This window comes from Microcaecilia unicolor, chromosome 2 (assembly GCF_901765095.1).
Source record: "Microcaecilia unicolor chromosome 2, aMicUni1.1, whole genome shotgun sequence".
NCBI lineage: Eukaryota > Metazoa > Chordata > Amphibia > Gymnophiona > Siphonopidae > Microcaecilia > Microcaecilia unicolor.
In genome coordinates this window covers 406,218,681-406,243,446 of record NC_044032.1, presented here as the reverse complement: position 1 = coordinate 406,243,446, position 24,766 = coordinate 406,218,681, and the positions used below count along the sequence as shown (strand labels likewise).

At 42.5% G+C, this 24,766-nt stretch overlaps 1 protein-coding gene and 1 long non-coding RNA gene across 2 annotated transcripts; both read right to left on the bottom strand.

Moving 5' to 3' along the window:
* Nucleotides 1–3,128: 3,128 nt before the first annotated feature.
* Nucleotides 3,129–3,435, bottom strand: LOC115462519. Its single transcript, XR_003940883.1, has 2 exons — nucleotides 3,346–3,435; nucleotides 3,129–3,239 (listed from the first exon to the last, which is right to left on the bottom strand). It is a non-coding gene; the product is annotated as an uncharacterized LOC115462519 (long non-coding RNA).
* A 6,295-nt stretch (nucleotides 3,436–9,730) lies between these two features.
* Nucleotides 9,731–23,340, bottom strand: SPP1 (secreted phosphoprotein 1). Its single transcript, XM_030190663.1, has 6 exons — nucleotides 22,905–23,340; nucleotides 18,425–18,497; nucleotides 18,262–18,315; nucleotides 15,245–15,292; nucleotides 13,208–13,429; nucleotides 9,731–10,550 (listed from the first exon to the last, which is right to left on the bottom strand). The coding sequence occupies exons 2-6, from the start codon at nucleotides 18,476–18,478 to the stop codon at nucleotides 10,251–10,253; spliced, it is 678 nt and encodes a 225-aa protein (XP_030046523.1). The 5' UTR covers nucleotides 18,479–18,497; nucleotides 22,905–23,340; the 3' UTR covers nucleotides 9,731–10,250.
* Between the last annotated feature and the right edge of the window lie 1,426 nt (nucleotides 23,341–24,766).

Sequence of the window (24,766 nt, the reverse complement as noted above, 5' to 3'; positions counted from 1 at the left end):
TCTGGTCCATAAATCACCAGTCACCATCTGTGGTAGTGTTAATACAGTGCTTTGCGAGGTTGGCAACAGTAATGCCTCAGTACCGAAGGCAAGGCAGAAAAGGAGAAAGTTAAAGCAAATAAACTGGTGGGAGGTGGGGGCGGGAGGGGAAGGTGGCAGACCGTAGCATCATTCAGTACAGAATATGCCCAGTATTGAGGCCATTGCAAGGTTGCAAGGGGTGGGCAAGAGGGTGCTACACTGCCCTTTTTTGAGTCAGTTTGAAAACACAGAACACTAAAAAAGGAAGGAGATGCTGCAAGCTGCTCTTTCCTGGGGTGCTGTTTTGTCTAAGGGCTGGTGTTGGAGGGATATATAACTAGGACATTTAGCTTGGAACCTCATGTCACAGGGGGCCTCAAGTTAGCCTGAAGCTGAAGCTCAGCTTATTGGAGGATTTTGGGGCCCCTTTCTTAAATTTCTGCCGTTCCTCCCAGTATATTCAACACCAGACCAGTACATATGAGATGAGTAACACAGTAACATGCTGAAACTTGAATCAACTCTGTGGAAAAAAAAACCCAGAATGGAAAATTTTGCAAGTATGCTGCCTGCTCTTACTGTGAATGTATAAAATATAACTGCCAAATCTGGAATGCAGCAGGGTGTTTGCAGTCTGAACAGGGCAGCGGGAACGGAGCCAAAGCAGTGATAAGAAAAGCTGGAAGAATTTATTTAGCTATTCTACAGCCTTAGTGACCAACTGCAAACCTGGTGTGTATCTAGAATTTTTTTTATTTTATTTATTGCATTTGTATCCCACATTTCCCCACTTATTTGCAGAATCAGGATCAGGATCTCAGAGCATGATCAAGTGTTTGAGCTGTGGCACAGTTGCCATATTTTCAGGACTGAAAACCAGGACTCCTTTGTGAATGGTTGAAGACATGACCCAAAACTTGCTAAATACATTTCTTTGTATTTCAAAAATGAGTTTATACTGGAAACAGATTGCCTTTATAAATCACCATAGGATGTGTGAAAATTGTACTAAAAGCCACTTAAGGCCTAGTTATTATCAGTGTGGGCTACCATTTACCCCTGTCTCATGCTATTTTAGCATAGGTCCCATTATATGCAATGAGACCAAGTTACTAATAACTGGGGTTAACAGTAAAACAACATGTCTTAATGGTGGTCCACATTAATAACTATGCTCCTTATTTCTAAAGTATATGGTATTCAGTGAAAAATATGTTATTATTGTAACCAGGTTAACCCCCCCCCCCCCCAAAATAAAACCCCAGAACTTTTAGGGGGCTGTTTTCAGGTCTGGGGAAAGGAGAAGCCAGTCACGAGGTCCTGACAGCAGGCAGTGAGGGCTCCAGGAGCTGGCTGAGGCAGACTGGAGGTGGAACATCAGTTACTGCCAATCCCAGAAGTGCTTGCAGCAGGAACGCGGAGGGCAGACTTCTTCGTCCTGGCAACAGTGGCACTTTTCTGTGCTGTATGCTTACTGGAGGGAGCAGGAGAAGTCTGGCGCAAGCATAAGAGTTCATTCATGCACGCACCTTGAGAGATAGAAGCCAGGCCCAGGAAGCAGCAGGCATGTGCTGAGTGCGTCTCTGTGCGGCAGGGCCCTAGGAGTACAAGGCAGCCGAAGGGGGCAGAGAGAGCTGCTGGAGGTGGAGTTTTTAGACTGGGGGCTCTGGTAAGGTACAAGGGAGGCTCTTGGACCCTGCATTGATCTGCAGGGTCCCAGGGACCCTTTATGAGCCACGGCAGTGGCAGGATTGTGGAGCTGTTTTGAGCTTGCTGGCTATACATGTGGGGCATAGGCTGAGATACAGGTTGGCAGTATTTCCTTGGATGGAATGGGCCTCTGGTGCACGTCTCACACGGGGTGGGGGGATGTGCATGCAGTGTATGGAATGTTGCATGAGCTGCATGCAGCCAGCAGCCTTATGCATGGGAAGAAACAGGCAGCAGTTTTAAAAGTTTTACCATGTGTATGAATGTGTGATTGTGTGTGGGAGGAAGACATTTTAAAGTTTTGGGTACAACCTTTAGTGGTAACCCCCCCCCCCCCTTTCATGTTTTTGAGATGTTTATACTTGAAAAAGCCACGCACGCCAGCACACAGAACCTGATGATGTAAGCTCTGATGTGGCAGTTGGGAGCTAGCACTAATGAGAAAAGAGTGTGCTGTGTGGGTAAGCCCTGAAAAGGGTTCTTTAGGGTCCAAATTCACTACAAATAGCTGGGTTTGAACAGAGTGAGATGGAACTAAGTCTGATAAGACTGAAAGCGTGGATGAGAAGTGCTTTTGAAACATTTTATTGGTTTTGTCTAATACAGGCTGTGTTGAAGGGAGCCAGTGGGATTGCCTGGTAATAGGCAGGGACTAGGAAAAAGCTAACCTACTTTATTCTTACTGCCAGAGCCTGTTTGAGATGGGCTTTAAGAAGTTTTGAAGTTAATTTGAGGCTCTGTGTGAAGAAAAGCCCATTCCTTTAAGTTCTGGTCTCAGGAGCAAGAACTTGGTTTTATTTAAGCTGCTTAAGTTTGGCAGAATTTTCTCTGGGTTATTACTAAATTTCTCTGGAAACATTTTTGGATCTATGGTTATTGGCAGTGCTGAGCTGCTCTGAGAAGCATGCCTGTTTGAGTTAAGCTGACAAGCACAGCTCCTTAAAGAGGTAGAACCAAGGCATTATAATTTGGAGCCAAGGTTCTGGATTATAGAGCTGCACTGGAAAAGGGCTTGTTTGGTCAGGGCTGTTGAGCACGATGGCCAGAAGACAGCCTGGGTCAGAGCAAATCCTGACCCTGATTTAGTTACCAGTACCTGCGAGCTTAGGTCACAGGAAGAGAGACCATGGACAAGCCTTTTCTTTTCAGGTAGCTGAGCCTGGTGGGGAAGACTGGTGCTGGCAGCGGAGGTGACAGGAGTTGACTAAGAGGTGATGGCCTGCCTAACTGAGGCTGAAGCCTGCATTGACTACAAAAAGGGACTGTGATTCTAGTCAGGGACACATACTTATATTTTATTTTGTTTGGATTAGCTAGAAACACCTAGGTTTCTACTGAAGAGGTAAGTCACACAGAGAACACACCACTCAGGAAGAGATAATCTTTTATTGACTTTTATAAGGGAGCAGTAGGTACTTATCTGCTACTGGAGATCCTGGTTCCTGTCCTGGTCTGGTTCCTGTTCCAGTTCCAGTGGTTCTTTGTTCCTGGTTCCTAGTCTGAGAGCACTGTGGACAAGGAGGTAAGTTTTGAGTGTGTACATATTTTTAAAACATTTTTGGACATTAATTTTTCTATAAAACTGAGTACATAAGCTGAGTTTTGGGGTAATACCTGGTATTGGTTGCAGTCATGTTCTGCCTTTTACCGCAGCTAAGCAAAAACAAAAGAGAATTTTAACAAAGCAACACATTTCTTGAGGTTAAAGAGTAAAATTGGAATCTGGGAAAACTTTAATGCTACTTATCAGACATTACTCATGGAGAGTGGTCCTTTTCATAGCATCTTGAGTTAAACTTGGGTAAAGTTTTCTGAAAACCAAAGATTAATGCATGCAGCACTTTTGCAAATCTACACACAACTGTGATTTCAAAAGCTACAAAATGTTGATGTTGTTTTAGAAAGAATTCTTTAAACTTGTTCAGCACTTTATATCGACACGTCTTAAAATTTAGTCTTTTATCATTTTTAAAACTTTATGTTCAATAAATACTTGTTAATTTGTGGGGACCTTGTGTGAGATCTCTTCCTGCTCTGTATTTGTGAGAGTTATCACATACACTCAAATTTCAATGCTGGTATTTTAATGACTATAACAGTTTAGGTGGAAGTGTGCCTTGTATCAGGGGAAACCAGCCTAAGTCCAACCACTGTGACCTACAGCCACTTAGCTGTTGCACTAAGTCAAGGCACCACTGAAGCCAATGGGGTGTTATATTATGTTGGATAGAATTCTTGAAAAGAAAAGCTTGCATTTATCCAGAAAACAGCTTGTTGTACTTAACAGGTTTTGGAACTTGCCTCTTCATTTAGGACTGATAACGTCTGAAAGGGAGGACACCAGATTCTTACCTTACTCTTGTTCAGAAACTTTTGCACAGGCTTCTGAGTCACTTAAATAAACTAGATGTTGGCTAATAACAACACAAACAAGCTGGGAAGACATGTGTAGCTTCACACCAGGCTGCCCTTAGGTGGCCAGAAGTGAGGCCTAGAGAAAATCTGAGCTTTCTAATATATATGGCCTACGAATTAAATCACAGTGTGCACAATAAAGACCATTTAGGATATACAAAAATTAGTAGGACTAGATTCTACGTATGACGCCTAAAAAATTGGCACCAACATAAAATTCGCCTAAGGGTATTCTATAAAGTATGCCTTAATTTAGTTATAGAATAAGCCTAAATTTCATCGGTATATAGAACATACTGAGTGCTGCTCTGAGTGACTAAATTTAGACACGGGCAATTATGCCAAGTAAAACTTGGTGTAAATCCCGATGCCTAAATTATGCATAGACCAGGTATATTCTATAACAATGCGCACGGCTTTTAGAAATGCCCATGACTCGTCTATTCCATGACCATGGCCATGCCCATTTTCCAACTATGCGACTTAGAATTTATTGCACACCACATTACAGAATATGCTTAGACAGTTCTGCATGTAAATTCTAATTAATGCCAATTAGTGCTGATAATTACTGGTTAACATCCAATTATCAACACTGATTAGCTTAACCAATTACTTTGCATTGTTATGGAATACGCTTTGATTTCTGCACGGAAATCTTGGCGCGATATATAGAATCCCGGGGTAAGGAAGTAATTCTCTACAGGTCGGCTAAAGTTAAGCGTCGGGATGCTGTGTGCTAAGTACAAATTTTATATTTGCAATTGTGTGGCTAATTGCTGTTATAGAATACTAGTGTTAAGTGTTATATTGTATTATATAATGTATCTTTTATTCTGCCTTTAACCTTTAGGAAGCAAGGCAGATCGCAAATAAAGAAACCTTCACATAAACTGGGGATAAACTGTTTCCTTAATTATCTTGAAACTAAATAAATTTACAATTGTTGATCTAAAAATAAATAAGTTTTAAGTGCCTTTCAAAAACGATAATAAGATGAAATTTGACATAGAGAAATTTTAGTGCTTTGGAAAGTGAAAGTTTGTTCCCAGATAGACTTTAAACATACTTTCTTCATTGATGGAAAATCTAAATTCAGTCTATGTATACTTCTCCAGCCCCACTAACCCCCCCAACATCCCTCAGATGTCCCTGGTGGCCTAGTGGGCCGCGGGTCATTCCCCCCCACCTGGTGGTCTAGCGGCCCTTCCCCATCCCCTACCTTAAGTTAGAGGAGGGAAGTGGACTCCCTCCTCTTCCATTGGCGTGACCTGCAAAATGGCAGCGCCCAGCCCATTGTATCCTGGGATGCGCTGGGTGGGGCTTCATACCATATAAGGGTTTCCTTCTCCAACTTAAGGTAGGGGGTGGGGAAGGGTCGTTAGACAACCAGGTGGGGGGGGGGGATTGACCCATGGCCCACTGGGCCACCAGGGACATCTGAGGGATATTGGGGTTAGGGGGGGCTGGAGTCCCACCAGATCTCCAGCCCCTTCTGAACCTGTGTTGGGGGAGGGTCAGGGGACTGGGGGTCTGCTGGACTTCCAACCCTCATTTCACCTGGCTCGGGGTGGGGGTAGTTGGAGTCTGGTGGTCCCGTGGACCTCCAAACCCTGTGTTTGACAGGTCTGGGTTTTTGACAACCCAGACCTGTCAAACAAGTGTGGGAGGATTGTGCCTGAGTGCATGCTCAGGCACAATCCTCCTGCACTTCTACCCCGTGATCAGAGAGAATTGCGTGCTTAAATTTGCATGCAATTATTTCTGATCATAGGTGCAGTAAAGCCCTGCTCTTTTCCAGTGCTATTTTTACAGCACTGTTTGGGACAGTGTGGGGCTTTTGATCATCTGCCCATCAGTGCATGTGTAACCCTTGGTTATAACAGGGAGTTCTGGATGAAGCCCTGGGTGGCAGGAGCCCAGCAGTGAGAGCTATGAGTCAATCCAGCAACAAGAGAGTACCCTGATTTGTGGAATCTTAGACCGGGGTGAAGCTGATAGTTATTATATAAGAAAAGTAAGAGATTGCAAAATTGTTGTTGGAAGCCTAAGGTTGAGTACCTGTATACCCTCCACCAAGTGACTACTGAGAAGAAAAAAACAGGGGGGTTAACTGCTGAGCTAAACCTAACAGGCTAGATGCAAAGGAGTCCATTACTGCCAAATATCCTTCCACCACTAAAGGAGCTGACTAGGGAGTCTTGCTGCAACCGGGCTTAGGGATAGGACGAGGTCTAATTATTCCTTTCAGGATAATATTCCTGAAAGATGAGGACAGTAAATGTTGGATCCATATCTGATGGTATGGTGTTACATCAGAGAAAAAAAAACTGTTGGGTGTCTTTGGCTACAGGTCAGACAGTGATGAATTATGTACACGTGCATAGTCCTAAGAAGGTACTTGCTTTTGTGATTTCCTCTTGAAAGTCAAAGCCGGAGATACATTTGTAACTGTATGCTGAAGATCACCATAGTAAGAGTTATCTAGTTCTAATTGTTAAATAAAGTTACATTTGATTCTTGACTCTCTTGACTCACTGTGTGGATCCTGGGCTGGAAGTTGGAGAGTACCTGGACTGTGGACATAAGTCTCCCGAACCCCAAAAGTAAGCTGTCGGGTCTGAGAACCTAACCCGGGTAAGTGAACCAGGTTACACATGCTATTGTCCAATTGTGCGTGCTAAGCTTTAGTAAAATGGCCCCCATAGTAACAAAGTAAATGATGACAGAAAAAGACCTGCTTGGGCTATCTAGTCCTGCCCAGTAAGGTGGTTAGGGTTGTAAGGAGAAGTGGCCTAGTGGAGTGGAGTAGTGGCCTAGTGGTTAGAGCACCAGTCTTGCAATCCAGAGGCAGCCAGTTCAAATCCCATTGCTGCTCCTTGTGATCTTGGGCAAGTCACTTAACCCTCCAATGCCTCAGGTACAAACTTAGATTTTGAGGAGTGGCCTAGTGGTTAGAGCACCAGTCTTGCAATCCAGAGGTGGCCAGTTCAAACCCCACTGCTGCTCCTTGTGATCTTGGGCAAGTCACTTAACCCTCCATTGCCTCAGGTACAAACTTAGATTGTGAGCCCTCCTGGGACAGAAAAATATCCCATGTACCTGAATTTAACTCACCTTGAGCTACTACTGAAAAAGGTGTGTGCAAAATCTAAATAAATAAACCACCACACAGTTCAGATTACCCCAATCTTTTGTCTAGGGTTGTATCTGCTGCTCTGCACAGGCTACCACCTCTATGCTTTTCAGAAGCATGAGCCTTTTATATTTTGCTTTGAATTAAATTCCTCTTGCTATATAGAGATTCTCTGTATTTATCCCATACGTTTTTCAATTCTGTCACCAATTTTGACCAACTACCTCCACTGTGAGGGCATTCCAAGCATCCACCACCCTTTCTGTGCAAATATATTTCTTGATGTTTATTTAAAATGTTCCTTCTTTCAGGTTTATTTCTGGCTCTACAGTTTTCCTGCATTTAGAAAAACTTTTGATTTGACAGAGAAAGGGGTTCTTAACCAGTGGTAACCGCACCACCAAGGGATGTGGAAAGAGGAGAAATGTTGTGTGGAGAATCTGAGGCAATTTATTGAAACTTTCTAGGCAGAGTGAAGGCTGTTATTAGGACATGTATTGGTAGTATAACTATATACTACTGCAGTTAAGTGGCTAACAGTGACATGTAGCTGTTAGTGATTACTAGCAGAAGTGGGTTAGGAAGGGGATGAGAGAGATGAGTGCAAGGGTTTCATTGACTAGTAAAAGGGGGTGCAAGAGTGGCCTAGTGGTTAGGGTGGTGGACTTTGGTCCTGAGGAACTGAGTTCAATTCCCACCTCAGGCACAGGCAGCTCCTTATGACTCTGGGCAAGTCACTTAACCCTCCATAGCCACATTGAGCCTACCATAAGTGGGAAAGCACAGGGTACAAATGTAATAAAAAAGGTTAAGAACATTTGCCTTAGAAGATTCCATTTTCTATCCTATAAAGTTTTGCTCTCTTCACATCTGTCTAACATTTTTTGGTGAGGGTGCTGGAAGCTAAGCCCTAAAAATTAGCAGCCTTGCCTGTTCTACGCCTCTGAACAATGTGTATGTTACTGAAACACACTGCTGCCCTCTGAAAGGGGGAAATTGTGCTAGAGGGCACCTAAATAAATATCTAAAAATATGTCTATTTTTGCCTGTGTGCCATTGGGGCTCATTATTGAAAGAGAAAAATGTTTAAAAAGTGGCACAAAGCAGCATTTGGACATTTTTCTTGCCAAAACATTCATCACTATTTTTGAAATCTATTTTGCAGACGTTTATCTATACAGTTTGTCTGCTGTGCATCTAAATCACAAGGGGGCATGTTGGGGGTGGGATTAGGGCATTCCTAACACTTGGAGTTTTTCTGCCATAATGGAAGAAAACAAAAATGTCCAGGACTAAAACTAAGATGTTTTGAGCTAGACCTGTTTTAATAATGACTACACCACAAAAAAGTGCCCTAAATGACCACTGGAGAGATTAAAGCATGACTCCCCCCTTACTCGTCCAGTGATCACTGACCCGCTCCCTCCTTCCCCCCACAAAAATGTGAAACAGTATATATCAGCCTCTATGACATCCTCAGATGTTATAGCCTGTCCAATTCGAGCAGAAAGCAGGTCCCTGGAGTAGCTTAATGGTCACTGCAGTGCACTGTAGAGAAGGGGACCCAGGCCCATATCTCACTCTGTTACACTTGTGGAGGGGTGTGAGCCCCACCTAACCCCCTCCCCCAAAACACCACTGTACCCACATATAGGTGACATCTGCAGCCATAAGGGCTATTGTAGTGGTGTACAGTTTGATACAGTAGGTTTTTGGTGGACTTTGGAGGGCCCACCATACAATATTAGGGGTAATGGTGAGATATGTACCTGGGAGCTTTTATGTGCAGTGCCCCCCTAGGGAGCTCCATAGCTGTGCTGGGATTTCTGTGTGGCCAGTCTACCAAGAATGCTTGCTCCTCTTCCATCCCAATGGCTTCATTTTGTGCATTTTTCACTTAGATGCTTTTTTTTTTTTAATGGATTAAAAAGATAAATGCACAGAGCACAAACACATCTAGCAAGTGGCCATTTTTGAAATAAAAAGATAGATGTTTTGCTGTTTCAAAAATCGCTATATTCGCCACTTGGATTGTATATGTTTTGAATAAAATATCCAAAGTTGGACTTAGATGTCATATCGAAAATATCCCTCCACATAGACACCTAGAACTATCCCCAGGAGCGTTCACATTCTCACACACATTTACACATGCCCTAAGGCAGTTGCAAATATGCTCATGTTTATTTATTTATTGATTGGAATTTATTAATCGCCTCTTTGAAGAGATTTTCACAAGCCATATGCTTAATCTTCATATATATCACAATTCTATCTCTGCTCTGCCCAAATGACATCCCCAGGAATGTGTACAAATATATTACGTAAAAGTAAGTGCATTTAAAGGCAGAGAATGCTTTATAAAATTACCCCCAAACAACCTACATTTTTAAATGACTCCTGTCAGACTTTAACTGCTGCCACTGAAGCTCATTGACCACGCCTTGATAAACATGTATTGGAACTTTTAATCATTATCAAAAATTAGAGCAAAATATACAATGTGATTTTTCAGAATATCAAGTTACAGTATCATAAGAGGTAATATTCATTCCAAAGATTATAAAACTAGTCTTTACTATTTCTCTTTATAATTTCAATAACAATCAAACGTGATATTAAAATATGCAGTGGCATGATTTGCATGTCTGTAGTGGGAAGACTGTGAATGGACATCATATGTCCATTTTTTGGTTACTGAAGATGCCACTAATACCTGCTACCGCCACAGATCAGAATAACGGTACACCTTATTTTCAAACGTATTTTTTATCACAGGTGCAGAAGGCAAGAAACACTTTCATAAATAAACACCAAGCACTGGGGAGAAGTGTTATTCTTTTTCACATATTAGGAAGAAACATTGATTACCAGACATTGCTGCAGTGATGGATCAAGAGATTTCTTCCATTTTTCTTCAAGAGTAAACATGCATCATACATCAGACCCTTTACACCTTTCTACTGGTTTAAGGGGTAGCCTCCTGGCTTTCAGCACTGTTGTGGCTCTCGTTGCTGTCAATTGTGACAGGGGCTTCTGGGGCTTGAGTGCTTTCATTGCTGGCATGGCTGTCAGGATGGCTGTCCTCTTCCACGCTCGTGTCAGGCTGGGACTTGTTGCTGTCCTCCTGGCTGTCTGACTCCGTACTGGCTTTGCTGTCCTGGTGGCTGCTGGAACCAGTCTGGGGGAGCCCAATGGAATCATCGAGCTGCTGCTGGCTTTCCATGTCTGGCGTGCTGGTGTCCTCATCTGTGGTATCGTGCATGACCTATGGGGAGAAAGCAGAGTACACACGTCCCAGTGAGAGATGTAAACACTAGAATAATGCCAGGTGAAAATTTATTTTACTTTAGGAGCTTAAAAATTATGCTTATAAATTTAGGCCTGAATGGTGAACGCCAAACACAGAAGAAAGCAGACACAGTGAAGATGACAAAAAATACACAGTCAGTGGTGGTGCTGTAAAACTTTAGACAAAGTTTGGCTCCAGAAACCATTAACGTGATTGTTTTAGAATATTGGCGATCCTGCTATAGGGTCACTTGTTTCAAATGTCACACATTGAGCTCTGATCAAACACTCTTTTGGATTGAAGTGTTTGATCGGAGTTCAAAGAGTGACATTTGAGACAAGTGACCCTATAGCAGGATCGCCAACATTTTAAATCAATCACATTAATGGTTATTGGAATATACAGCTTCAGTGGTTTAAAGAACATAAGAACATGTGTTGTTGTACTGGGACAGTCCGAAGGTCCATCAAGTCCAGCATCTTGTTTCCAACAGTGGCCAATTCAGGTTACAAGTACCTGGCGAGATCACGAAACAGTACAATACATTTTATGCTACTTATTCTAAAAATTTGTGTCGGAAGATGGGCGTCCTTTCCCTTCGAAAATAAGCTAGATAGTGATTTACAAACCACATCCAGGCACCCTATCTCAGTCATTGCTTTCTGTTAGGTCATTTCATCTGGGCCTCTGAACATTCTTCTCCTTGATATGTAAACCGTAACCCAGTTATTTCAGTCTACAAAACCTAAGAATGGAAGCAGGACTTCAATTAGTTCAGAGAAGGTTACAGTATCAGGATCAGAACGTATGTAATCATGTGTTGAAAGGTATGATATATGATGGAAATATGGGCTATGTAGTCATGTAGCCCCAAGAATCCTAGTTATTCAGCTTAAAAATATTAAAAAAGATGTTATCATTAAATGCCTATCCTTCAGTTTAGGAAGTGAGAGTGGTAAACTTCCAACAAACTCATGGCTTCAAGTTCAAATGTATTATACTTTGAAGAGCAGGGATTCTTAACCAATACTGTCCACACCCCCAAGAAGTGCAGGAACAGATCAAATGGGGTATGGAGAAGGGTGATGAAACTTTCTAGACAGAGTGAAAGTAATTATTAGGATAGTTGTTGGTAGCATAACTGCCTACTACAGTAATTTTAGCAGTTAGCGGCTAGCAGTTAATGACATATGTAGCTGTCAGTAGTCACAAGTGGACATATTGTTTAAGAAAGGGATATGAGCATTTCATGAATCAGTTAAAGGGATGTGGGAACCAAAAAAGGTCAAGACCCCCTGCTGTAAAGGGTGGCTTGAACATTATCCCCGGGATTCTATATATGGTGCCTTAATTTCCGCATGGAAAATCGATGCACATTCTATAACAATGCACATAACTGGTTAACTAGCTAATCAGCACTGTTAATCAGATGTTAACAACCACTAACTGAAAAGGGGGCATGGCCATGGGCAGGGCATGGGAGTTTCTAAAATCTATGAGCGTTGTTATAGAATATACCCAGAAGCGGAGCCAGGTTGACGGCGCGGGGGGAGCGAGAGCAGCGAAAGAGCGGACCGCCAGTGCTCGTGCACATTTTCAATGCAACACATTGAGAAAAAAAATAGGCGCCAGAGCTGGCAGAACTCCATTTGGGGGAGCGGCCGCTCCCCTGGCACCCCCTGGCTACGCCACTGAATATACCCGCTCTGCGCCTAATTTAGGTGTTTGGATTTATGCCAAATAAAACATGGCGTAAATGGCAGCGACTAGATTTGGTCACATGGAGAGGCACTCAGCGTTATTCTATATAGCACATGGAGATTTAAGCCTATTCTATAAAATTCAGGTGTACTTTACAGAATACGCCTAGGCGTATTTTTTCCATGCAACGTTTTAAGGCGCCATCTATAGAATCTAGTCTTATAAGGGTAATTTTCTAACTTCCTGTATTAGTGAAAAGTACGCGCATACATTCCTCCATATGAGCTGAACCAGATTTTCAAAATGAAAGTACGTTCATATGTTTACTTTTAAAAAATGATCCCAGGAGAGTTATAGGCACACCTGCTATTTGAATGGCAGTTTTTCTGATCTAAAACACATGCCTATGTCTGAATTGTTAAGAATATGCAAGTGGTAATTCTATCCCCACCCCTATCCCAGTGAGTATACTTAAGTGAATACATGGCGTCTCGGCATTTACCACCAGCTGATTTCTACCATGCGCTAAAAACGCTATCAAGGCTTAGTAAAAGACCCCCATAGGGTGGACAGTTTTATAAAAGCCTATTTCTGTGAGTAAAGCACAATTTTACCTGTGGAAATGGCTTCAAAAATTATTCTATACATGGCACAAAAGATATGGCTTGGTCAACAGGGATGGGGCAAGAAAGACTGATTATCCAGTAGGGATTTGGGATCAGGTGATCAGCACATTCCATTGATCTGGCTGGTTCAGCTACAGAGTTCTTCATCGTCTTTCATTCTTAGTAATTATGTTGCTCACCTTTTTATATACAGTTTTGCCCAAGTTTGACATTCTAATCTTTAAAAAAAAATACTACTTATGTTACTTTTCTCTGCCCAGTGGTTTATAGGACCCTGGTAGCTCATGCTGGTGGCCTGGTCTTTACCTGTGCCAATGGTTTGTAGATCTCCCTAGGTGCTCCTCTTAACTCGTATGCCACACTGTCTCCCCGGCCTCTATTATCTCCTCTAGTGAAAGGGGCAGGAGTGAAGGGCACAGTTATTGGGGCATCAGTGGGAGGCCCTGTGACTAGGTCATCATCATCATCATCATCATCGTCATCGTCATCAGAATCAGAATCACTGTCCTCAGTTGTGGTTGCCATTGTCTGAGAAGAAATACATTAAAATAAATCAGTAGTACAGCAGTGGTTCTCAACTTGAGTCTCGAGAGCCATGTACGGTGTTTGGGGGGCTCTCGGGGTGATTATTTCACTCAATTGAAGTAAAAAAGAAATCAGACATAGCATAGAAGGAATCCTTAAATGTTTAAATGATGGAATGCTAACATTTGGTTGTGGCTCTTTTCAGTGGCGTAGCAGGGGGGGCTGCCACCCGGGGCGGGGCGGTTCGCCGTTGCACCCCCCTGGGTGCAGCACAATGACACCCCCCTCCCCCCGACCAGCTCCCGCACCCTACCTTTAAAAAGAATATCGGGAGGCAAGGCGCAGCGCCTCGCGCCTGCCCTGCACGTAAAAGAAATGTGGACCGTCGGGCCTTCTCTCGCTGTCTGTCCCGCCCTTGCGGAAATAGGAAGTTGCATCAGCGGAGGGCGGGACAGATAGAGCGAGGGAAGACCCGACGGTCCACATTTCTTTTACGTGCAGGGCAGGCGCGAGGCTCTGCGCCTCGCCTCCCGATATTCTTTTTAAAGGTAGGGTGCGGGAGCTGGTCGGGGGGGGGGGGGTGTTGATTCGCTGAGGGGGGGGGAGCTGGCAGGGAGCACCATCCCTGAGCTGACACCCGGGGCGGACCGCCCCTCCCGCCCCCCTTGCTACGCCATTGGCTCTTTTAGACACCGAAAACAAATAGGAGGAAATACTTTTGCAGTCAATAAATAGCTAATCTCTGGAACTTGTTGCCAGAGGATGTGATTACAGTAGTTGGCATTTCTGGGTTTTAAAAAAGGTTTGGGCAAGTTCCAGGAGGAAAAGTCCATAGTCTGCTATTGACAGACATGAGGTAGCCACTTCATGCCCTGGGATTGGTAGCATGGAATGTTGCTACTGTTTGGGTTTCTGCCAGGTACTTGTGACCTGGATTGACCACTGTTGGAAGCAGGATACTGAGTTAAATGAACCGTTAGTCTGACCTAGTATGGCTATTCTTATGTTCAGACATGACCTGCTGATAACGTGGACTATTGAGTGACAAAAGTTGAGGACCAGCAGTGTACCTGGAAATACTTTAGTGATGGGATGGAGTGGGAGACAAAACCAATGGAAAATATAATAACAAGAATCAGCACAAATGGACAGATACACTAAGCAGGATTTTTCCATAGATATTTGAAGGGCAATTCTATAAACTGGGCACTAACATTTATTCTATTCTATTCTATCTAGGTCTTATATACCAACTGTTATTCCTGAAAGGATTCACAGTGGTTTACAAAAATAAAGTATACTAATACAGGTCTAGATTTTAACATTCATATAAATGAGTTGTTAACAACTTCCTAAGGTACGAAGATTGTAATCTCATATTCACAGGTAACATATTCCAGAGCCAAGTCCCCCGAGCATACGTGTAGGTGCATAACTATATGCATATATGCCAATGTGCTGCCTAATTGCTATTCTGTAAAAATGCATTTCTGGCATAGTGCATATTTGCATGGTGGAACATGGGTAGGACACTGGCAGGGCTTCTGCTTGCACACATAACGTACTGAATACTGCAAGTTACGCCTGTCTCTGCTGCATTTATGTGCCTGCACTTATGCCAGCTCTAGAGCTGTGTAAGCGTGGGCATTTAATGCTAGGCATATGCCTATACTGGGTTATGTAGTATTCTATAACAGAACCTAGGATGACCTAAATGGAGGCACCCAGTCATAGAATTGCCCCCCAAATAGATAAAACTCCTTTAAGTAGGGCTAGCTGTAAGATGCGCTTTTTCGCTGATACGTAATCTAGCAATACCTGTACTTCCTCAGTCTCATCACTTTCAGAGGAGAGAAGACTTGACCTCTGAAAAGGAAAGAGAACATTAATGTATGATAGAGGACACACATTGCACTCTCGCTAGCAGCCGAAATACAGAACAAGGATCAGGGCTCAAGGGGTGGGTTGAGGATGCACTTTTGATTGAAGAGGTCAGGGTGTGGAGGGTGGAGGAGTAACTTTGTACAGCTCCAACTGCTTTAACTTGTCCCCTTGGAGTATCAGCTTGTGTGAGTGAGCTGATGGGGGGGAGGGTAATAACATCTAAGTGCTGTTAACTTTCAATGGATAACACAGCTTACATACTTTACTGAAAGCTGTGTTATTAATTTTGCATAATAATAAGTGTCTCTGCTTGCATTTGCATACTTTTGAGTTTATTTAATATGCATTCCAGTAAAATTTCCTGTGTTAAGCTACATTACATTGGCAGGTAATGTAAATTATTGCATAAGGCAGTTTAGTAAGTAGACGGCAGAGAAATATCTCTTGTACCTACTTGCAATTCATCTTGAACTTAGATTTGGGAATGCAAACAATTCAATGTAAAATCCAATATGACTGCACTGAATCTGTATTTATGTGAATCTGTGACCATTTACTACAACTTTTTCATTTGAAAATCTAGTCCCTGGCAATAATCCACACCTGTGGGACTGTGAGAAGCAAAGTGAAGCATTTGCCCCACCAGATTCAGAAACCAAAATTTTTTTTTTGGTATTATAGAAGTTAAATGTTATATTACCCTGTTTGGCTCTCAAAATTGCCATCAGGTACCATGGTACTTTTGGATTCTATTTCAGGATAAGGATATAAAAATGTGTCCAACAACAGAAAATATAGTTAGATTCCCAGAATGCCTTTCACTTAAACTGAATCCCTTTTATAATTTAATATTTGAGAAACAGACTCACAGCCACCTCTGTCTTCCTCCTTCTCGAAAGATGTGTGTTTCTGAAAAACCCGTGACCTCCCATGAGAGGCACAACTTTCTTATTTTGGCTGTATCAAGAAATAGGTCCTTATTCATCATGGTCTCTACTCTGTAAAATTCTTGAGATGTATAAATAGATGCTCTGTGCAGCTTTACTCTTCTGCATAAATGTTTTGCTTATCTCTGAATTTTGCAGAACAGAGACTTCCTGTTGTCATATTTGTTTATTTATTGGGATTTATTAACCACCTTTACGAAGAGATTCACCCAAGGCGGTGTACAGCAGGTACAGTCTAACATAAAACTTATAATTTTGTTAACAGCATAACAATAGTAAAATAACCGAGTATAAACATAAATACAATAAATGAGGTCAAGTTGAAAACAGTAAATTGAAACCTATTAGTAGAACTATCGTGATACAGTATCAAAAATTTACACATTTAACAGCACTGGAAATCAAATACCAGAGATATAATACAATGTTATAATACTAATGATACACCTAACAAGCATGCATTAGAACATTCAGCTAACATAGATATGTCCAACCTTGAGAGTTAAATATTAATTGCTATTTTGTTAACCTACTGGGATTAATTTCCAAACAATAACAGGTTTAATAAAGTAGGGAAACTGTTTTTTTTAGATGGTGGATAGGGCCTATGGCAGTATGTGTAAGGAGAATGATGGGGATGAGACAGAGGGGTGAAAATGGAAGGTCTAATGTAGTGTTCCTCATTCCTCTCCTGGTGACACACCTAGCCAGTTGGGTTTTCGAGATTACCAAAATGAATATGCACGATACTGATATGCATATAATGGGTCTCTGCTATATACAAAGTTATCTCAGAGGCTCATTTTTGCTCTCCCTGTTGTCTGTTCAGTTTTCCTTTTTATCTAAATCACTAGCCGTTAAGCCCGTTAAAACGGGCGACATTTCCAGCTACCCTCCTCGCCGCCGCTCCCTCCCCCCTCCGTGCCGGGCCCCCTGCACTGACCTGACAGCACCTCTCACCTCCGTGTGAAAGCGCTGCAGGCAGCAGCAGATCGCTCTCTGCTGCTGCCTGCAGCGCTTTCACACGGAGGTGAGAGTCGCTGTCAGGTCAGTGCAGGGGGGGGGGGGGGGCGGGAGTGGCGGCGGGGATGGGGGGGGAGGGTGGAGGTTGGTGAGCACGATGTTCATTTCCAGGCTCCAGCGGCAGCGTCCGACAGTCCTACTCCGTTTCCCTCTCTGTTCCGCCCTCTGACGTCATCACGTCTTGACGCGAGAGCGGGACAGAGAGGGAAGTCTCTACTGCACATTTGCAGGTGAGTCAGTCACATGCTTGAATATTTTTCTGATTTACAACATAGTATAACTTTATCTCTGTCATTTACTTCTATGCATAGAGAATCTGGTGTTCCCCATTCATAATTAGAAGCAAGATGCTATAACATCGCCTCGTAAATGGGGAAAGTGGATAATGTGGGTGCTGCAAGTGCTGTAGGTTCTTAAATAAACCACTGGGCAGAGGCACTATCCCCCCAATTCTATAAGAAAGTGCTAAAAATTGCACGTACAAATTTGGGCATGTACTCAAATTGTGTGTGAAATTTAATTGAATAATGAGTCAATTACCATATCACCAATAAGTGGCTTTTTAACTAGCAATTATTGACACTCTTTGAAATCAATTAACATGTACATGTGCAAATTTAGACTCATCCTGGAAAAGGCGGAATGGAAATCGGTTGGTTATGGGCGTTTTGGGGCGGAGCCTGGGTATAGATTCCAGTTACACGCACAATTATGGACTAAGGGGGTTCTGCACATAAATTTAGGCACAGGCATTTGCACGACGCTTTCGTTGATGCAAATGGACATGTCTAAAATTACACACAACCCCTGTGCTTAAGCCTAACGTTAGGCGTGGCTTACAGAATAGTGCTTAAGCATTTTTTTCAGTGCTGATTTTTATCGGCGTGATTTATAGAATTCTCCCCTATATGGAGGAATACAGCTTTTGCTGGAGCCAAGTACAGAAGTTCTTGACAGAATCAGGATGCAGAAGGAACTTACTTGGTCATCTTCTGTTGAGCTACTGTCTGAAGCAGAGCGAGCAGATCTGTGCACCTGCCAAAGGAGATAGCATAGAAAATGAATTAGGGTTTCCCCCCCTATGTGTGTGTTTGTTTATCGTATGCTAAGGAAATGAAGCACAGAACGAATAGCGATTTCTTACCGGCGCTGCAAAGGCTATGCTGAAGATGCAAAAGAAGAGCAGTGCGATCTTCATTTTGATGCTTTGGTTTGACCTGGAAAGCAAATGCAATTGTGATGAGACCAAAGGTTGAAGGAGATGCCGAGAGCGTTTTTTTCTTGCAGTCGAAGTATTGTGTACTTCCTAAAACTTTGGCTTTCACTTCCAGTTCTTGAGGGCTGCCAGTGGGCCAGTTTTTCAGGATATCCCTTATGAATATGCATAACATAGATTTGCACGCTTACTACCTCCATCTTATGCAAATCTCTCTCATGCATATTCATTACGGAAATCTTCAAAGCCTTTGAGGACTAGGATTGAAGATCAAGACCCTTAATTTAAAAAATCGTGCCTATTTTTTTTTCAGTTGTAGTTTCCTATGGATTTCTTCTAGAAGCTCTATTTGTCCTGATGAAAACTGGAACCTCTGCTGATTAAGATATCTAACACATTTGAACAAAAGAGAGGAACAGTGATTCTCAACCCTATCCCAGGGGCCTACCCTATAGGTTAGGTTTCCAGGATTGCCATTATGACTAGATATGAATAGATTTGCATATATTATTGGGTTTCTGGTGTAAGAAACTCTGTCTCATGCCTATTCATTATGGCTACCCTGAAAATCAGATTGCATAAAAAAGGAACTGGGCTAAAATAGCATGGCTTGTGGTAAAATAACCCATCTTAACGATAGCCCACATTGATAACTTCCCCCTAAGTCTAGATGTTTGCAATTAGCAAGCCATTTGATATTCTAAGTGATTTAAGTGGGCAAGAGCCTCTGCTGCCTGCTTAAATTGGGTACCGCCACCTAATTGGAGATATTCAACGACACTTAACCGGACAGTGCAGTTGAACATCCCTACAGACTGCTCAACAAAAAAGTGGTCAGGTCAGGGGCAGCTCTGGGGCGGTGTCAGGGAGGAGCTGGGGGTTATGCGGCTGCCAGCAATATTCAGTGCTGGCACCCACATAGCTAAGCAGGTGAATTTAGGACAGCATGTAGTACTGCGATCTGCTGTGAGAGGTCATGGCAGCCATTTTCCAAGTGCAGCTGCACGGGGCAGGAGCGAGGGGGCTTTGCTCCTGTCCCCAATGACCCCACTAGGACTACCAGAGAGACAGGTAGACCTAGGAAGGCCTACCTAGACTTGGGGGGGGGGGGGAGGTCATTCAGGAGGAGGGAGGTGCTCTGATGCTCACAGGCTGTGGAAAGGGGTAGTAGGAAGGGGCAATTTTGGAGGCCAGAAGGGGTATCAAGAAGGCTTTAAAGGACAAAAATAGTTATGTGAGTCCCAGCCAATATTCATCTGGGGCCCACATAACTTTCTTAGGCTGGCCGCGGCTGAATATCGTCCTGGACCTGCATCGGCTCCGGTGGCCATACCCATTTAATTCATCCCCTGATATTCTGTGCCAGTGCCTAGACATGGACCAGCATTGAATATTAAGGGCTAATCTAGCTGGCAATGGTATGAATTTAAAAAAACACTGACCACCGCTGGCTGAATATCGGAGAGAAGGTATTTTCTGAAGAGCTTGCTGAATGCAGAGCTTTTTGTAAAATATCTACAAGTCCTCATGAAATATTCATGTATTTTGCAGCACACATAACAGCTATCATATAAAGAAACATATATTAAAAAAGAATATTGCCACTTGACTTTCTGCACATCTAAATGCTGACACTTAAATGGGTAAGGGGCAAATTTCCTAATACTGTCTAAGAAGAGCTAATTAGGGAGCTGAATACAAAACAAAACAAAAAACTCATCTCTTTTTGGAATGAAATTTTGAAGTGCTTTTTAACACCAGAGGAATAAGGACAATTATCCTCTGGCCCCGCAGTGACTTTTACAATCACCAGGTCGTCCAAATAAGCTGTTAGCTGACACATCTGCCTCAGAGCAGGTTTCAAATTTCAAGTTTATTTTTGATATACCATGAATAAAATTTTCAGGTATAAATGCTGACATTCAGATTTTTAAAAGCATATGTGTATTACTGTATGACAACCAGAAATACATGTTAACTGTGCAGCCCACCCAAATTACACTTATAATACACCCCCTTCCAAACTATGGAGCTCCTTTACTAAACCATTTTAAGAAATGGGCATAGTGTATCTTATTGTGGGACTTTCCCACGCACCAAGTACATTTCTAACATGGCAGTATTATAGATATTTTCCCATTTTTTTCAAGTTGTGCACAAATATTTGTATTAATGTGTGTCATTACCACTTCCAATTTATTTTTTATTTATTTTATTTTAGTTACATTAGTATCCTGTGCTTTCCCACTCATGGCAGGCTCAATGCAGCTTACATATTGTATTCAGGTACTTATTTGTACCTGGGGCAATGGAGGGTTAAGTGACTTGCCCAGAGTCACAAGGAGCTGCCTGTGCTTGAAGTGGGAATCAAACTCAGTTCCCCAAGACCAGAGTCCACCACCCTAACCACTAGGCCACTCCTCTACTCCTTAGGAAATGCTAAGTGCTCAGGCATTAACCTGCGTTAACCAGTTATCATTTATCGTTTATTGAGTTTACTACACCGCTCCTTTTGCAGGCAAATCGAAATGGTTTGCAATACATAAAATAAACATAAAACAGAACTAGATTAAAGGGAATGCCATAAAATAAATAGGAAAGCACAATCACTCAAGACAAGTCAAATAGGCATCTAATCTTAAAATCAAAAGACAACTTGCATAAAACAGTCATTTATAAGTTGTTTTGCATTTCCTCCCCTCCCCCTCCTCCACCAAATGTAACAGGAAAGGACGTTTCAGTCCAAAAGCGCTGGCAAAAATAGGGTTTCAAGGAGGCTCGAAAAGAGTGCGCGCTGGTTAATGCTTCCATGCCCACGACGCGCTCCCTCAAAAAAGTATTTTTAAAAAAAAGCGTGTGTTGAGGAAAACTACTGCAAAACCTTTAATGCATTTTGTGGTAACCCTTTTTTCCCCATATCACTAATGCGTTAGCACTTAACATGGTTTCGTAAAGGGGAACACTCCATGCAATTCCCAGACCCTAATATGAAAACAACCAACACACTGAGGTAATAGCATAAATGAACATGACAGTTCATTGATGCTGTTACCTCAGTGTGTTGGTTGTTTTCTTATACCTCTGAGCTAATAGTTCATGTACACTAAAACCAGTGATAAACACCTAACGCAGTTTACTGAATAGGCTCCACATATGTTAGTTTGCATTAAGGTGCAGTAAACAAAATGAAAGAAAACAAGCTGCAGATCCCTAGTGCATTTTAGCCTCTACCTTTTGTAACATAGCTAAAAAAGATCTTTGTCAAAGAAGCATATTGCAGACACCATATGCTAGTCACTGTATTTCCTGCACCAAGAATGACATTTTATGCAGTGTTCAGGAGCTGAAGCACTACCCTAGCCAACCTGATAAGGACCACTACAAGAGCAGATGAATGGAGAACAGGGGTACACATATGTAGAGAGGAAAGGTGTCTTTGGAGGCTCACACATCATGCTGCAAGTTCTTCTGAAATGATGAGTTTCCTCTGGGCTAAGTAATATTGAATAACATGCAGTGATGATTCAGTGGACGAAGCCTGGTAATGACACCATGGGAAAGGCAAATTCAGGCATTTGAGACAAACAATAACAGACTGAGAGCTAAAATGCTCAATACAAAAGAGACAAGGAGAATATCTTGGCACTAGCTTTCAGTGTAATCTCTCCAGCCAAGTACTAAAGCCTGCATGTTATTCTGTTTGGATTTATGAAGACTGCCCTCTTGGTACAGTAACTTAAAAAAAAAACATCTGTACTGGATGAGCATGTTTTTCATCCAGGAAATACAGTGCTACCACCTTTGTCTTACCATGCCATTTAAATGGGGTAGGATCTTAACAAAGACAAAAGAATGGAAGGGCAGTGCTCATTGACCAAGTACAGTATGATGCAAATCTTAACACAAAGTGCAACAAGAGAAGTGAATGAAGACTGAATAACATAGAAGAAAATCACCCTGAATTAATTAGGCAGGAATCATAACAGTAACTAAGGAATTATGACATTCCTTAGTTACTGTTATGATTTGTGGCAGTTTTGAAATGGCAGATACAAATCAAAGTCAGGTATACACATAAAGCAGCACATATGAGTTTATCTTGTTGGGCAGACTGGATGGACCGTACAGGTCTTTCTCTGCCATCATCTACTATGTTACCATGTTACTATGAAGAGAAACTGTAAAATGATGTTAAGAGATGAAATATAATAGATAAGTAAACATTTTATAGAATGAGCAACATGAAAAATGTTACATGCAAAAGCTATTTATATCTATGCATGAACATTTCAAGTGAAACGAGAGAGAGAGAGAGAGAGAGAGAGAGAGAGAGAGAGAGAGACCCAAATGTCACACTAGCACAGAGATATTCAGTGACAAGCCTAGTTTTAGGTAGTTTATCCTGTACCTGTGATTGGCAGCTCTGCTGTGAGTCTTGGACTGAATAACAGCGACAGCCAAACCTGAGATCAGCAGTTTGGAGAAGGCTTTGCTCTTCTGTCTTTCTTCAGCTGCTTGATGACTGTACCCTTCTGCAATTTAAATGCTGTCTCAGACATCACCAGCCAACCCTTGAGCAACTCTGTCTGATGTCACTACGTGTTTTCTTCTGCCACTGACCTGCCCATATTCTCTCCCCACTTCCTTTTGGTTTTGTGGATTTAAAGGAAACAAACAGAAAAGACCCACACACTATAGTTAAGCATTTGTTTGTGCTGTCTAGTACAATATCATTAAGCAGTTTTCCTTGGGATGTAGAACATCCAGTAATATGTAGGAGGTTTTCACAGGGAAGGGATTAGGAATTTAGATGCATTTGGAAGAAGCAAACCGTGCCTAAGGAAAGCATGTGCCTTTCTGGAAATGCTGACCACTTAGCTCAAGGTCTGGAAAAAAAAATCATTTGTTATTTTTTTGGCAGGTAATGAATGACACACTAGCAAGTGGGTTGCAGGAACAGTTAGCTGGAATGTTTTGCAATCACTATGCTCTCCTTTATTATGAAAGACTCAACGTACAACCAGAGCAATAGAAGACAAGCAGCAGTTTTTTTTTCTGGTTCAAGCCCCCGTTTTGCAACTTAAGAACAGAATTTGTGCTAAAGTAGGATGGAGAAATGTCTTATGAAATTAAGATGGTTTCCTGTGCTCTTGTTTTGGGGCGTTTACTTGGTGTGAGCTACAGTGGTGTTGTCAGTAGCCCACTATAGTTTCATAGAGCACAGGATAGGAAACACTGCTGCTCATAACACAATATGGTATAGAGGTATAGAGATTCTGCCTGCCAGAGTCAGCTTGGCAGTAATTTCTTTGCCTCTACTAAAGTAAAGCGTGTGAACTTTTGACATAGAAGGTTTTGACAGTCTCCAGAGAGAACTAGTCTTGATCCTTCTGCCCTGTAACAGCAGTAGAAGGAGACACCTGTGGAGTGGAACTGAGGAGTATAGGGGGGGGGGAAGGGTACTGTCTTTGATTCAGATCCCTGGCCAATGCACCTTCAAGCAAGGGGACCAGGGTTGTGGCTCAGAGATCCTGGCCAATTCCTTATAGCAATGCAAGGGGATAAAATATAGTCAAACTCCAAGCTGCAGTATCTTCTGTTCTGACAAAGAAAGGTCTTTGACTAGCACAGTCTCTGACCCTGAGGAGCCAGGAGTGGGAATCAGCATCAGAGCCAACTAAGTTGTTTGTCTAGTTGAGGAAACACAGGAAGGGGGAACTTGGCTACCACCACTGCCTGTCAAGGAGTAGGAAGTGGAGCGAGGGAGAGGGAGGGTGCTACTAAATCCAACTGGAGCTAAAGTTCGACCAAGGTTAAGCTTCTTAACACCAGATGTCCCTCTGGGGAAGAACACACTTTGCCATAAGAACTGTAACTCATGAAGGAGCATTTGGAAGAAGAATATAAAGGATTATAAATGTTATTTTTAACTTACATATCTTTACTTGCACATATAAGCTATGTAAATAGTTGTTGGATATATTGAGGGGCATAATCGAACGGGGGCACCCATCTATAAGGGCGCCCATCTCTAAGGACGGCCCCGTAAAGAGGCGTCCCCGACCCTATTATCGAAACAATATGGGCGGCCATCTTTCGTTTCGATAATACGGTCGGGGACGGTCAAATCTCAACATTTGGGTTGACCTTAGAGATGGCCGCCCTTAGAGATGGCCGACCTCGGTTTTCGCATATAATGGAAACTAAGGGCGCCCATCTCAAAACCGGCCAAATCCAAGCCATTTGGTTGTGGGAGGAGCCAGCATTTGT

Coding starts and splice junctions, on each gene's coding strand:
- SPP1 (XM_030190663.1), bottom strand. CDS start 18,478: ATGAAGATCGCACTGCTCTTCTTTTGCATCTTCAGCATAGCCTTTGCA. Junction 13,430..15,244: donor ATGAGACTGAGGAAGTACAG/GTATTGCTAGAT, acceptor ATTTCTTCTCAG/ACAATGGCAACCACAACTGA. Junction 10,551..13,207: donor TCTACAAACCATTGGCACAG/GTAAAGACCAGG, acceptor TTCTCCCCATAG/GTCATGCACGATACCACAGA.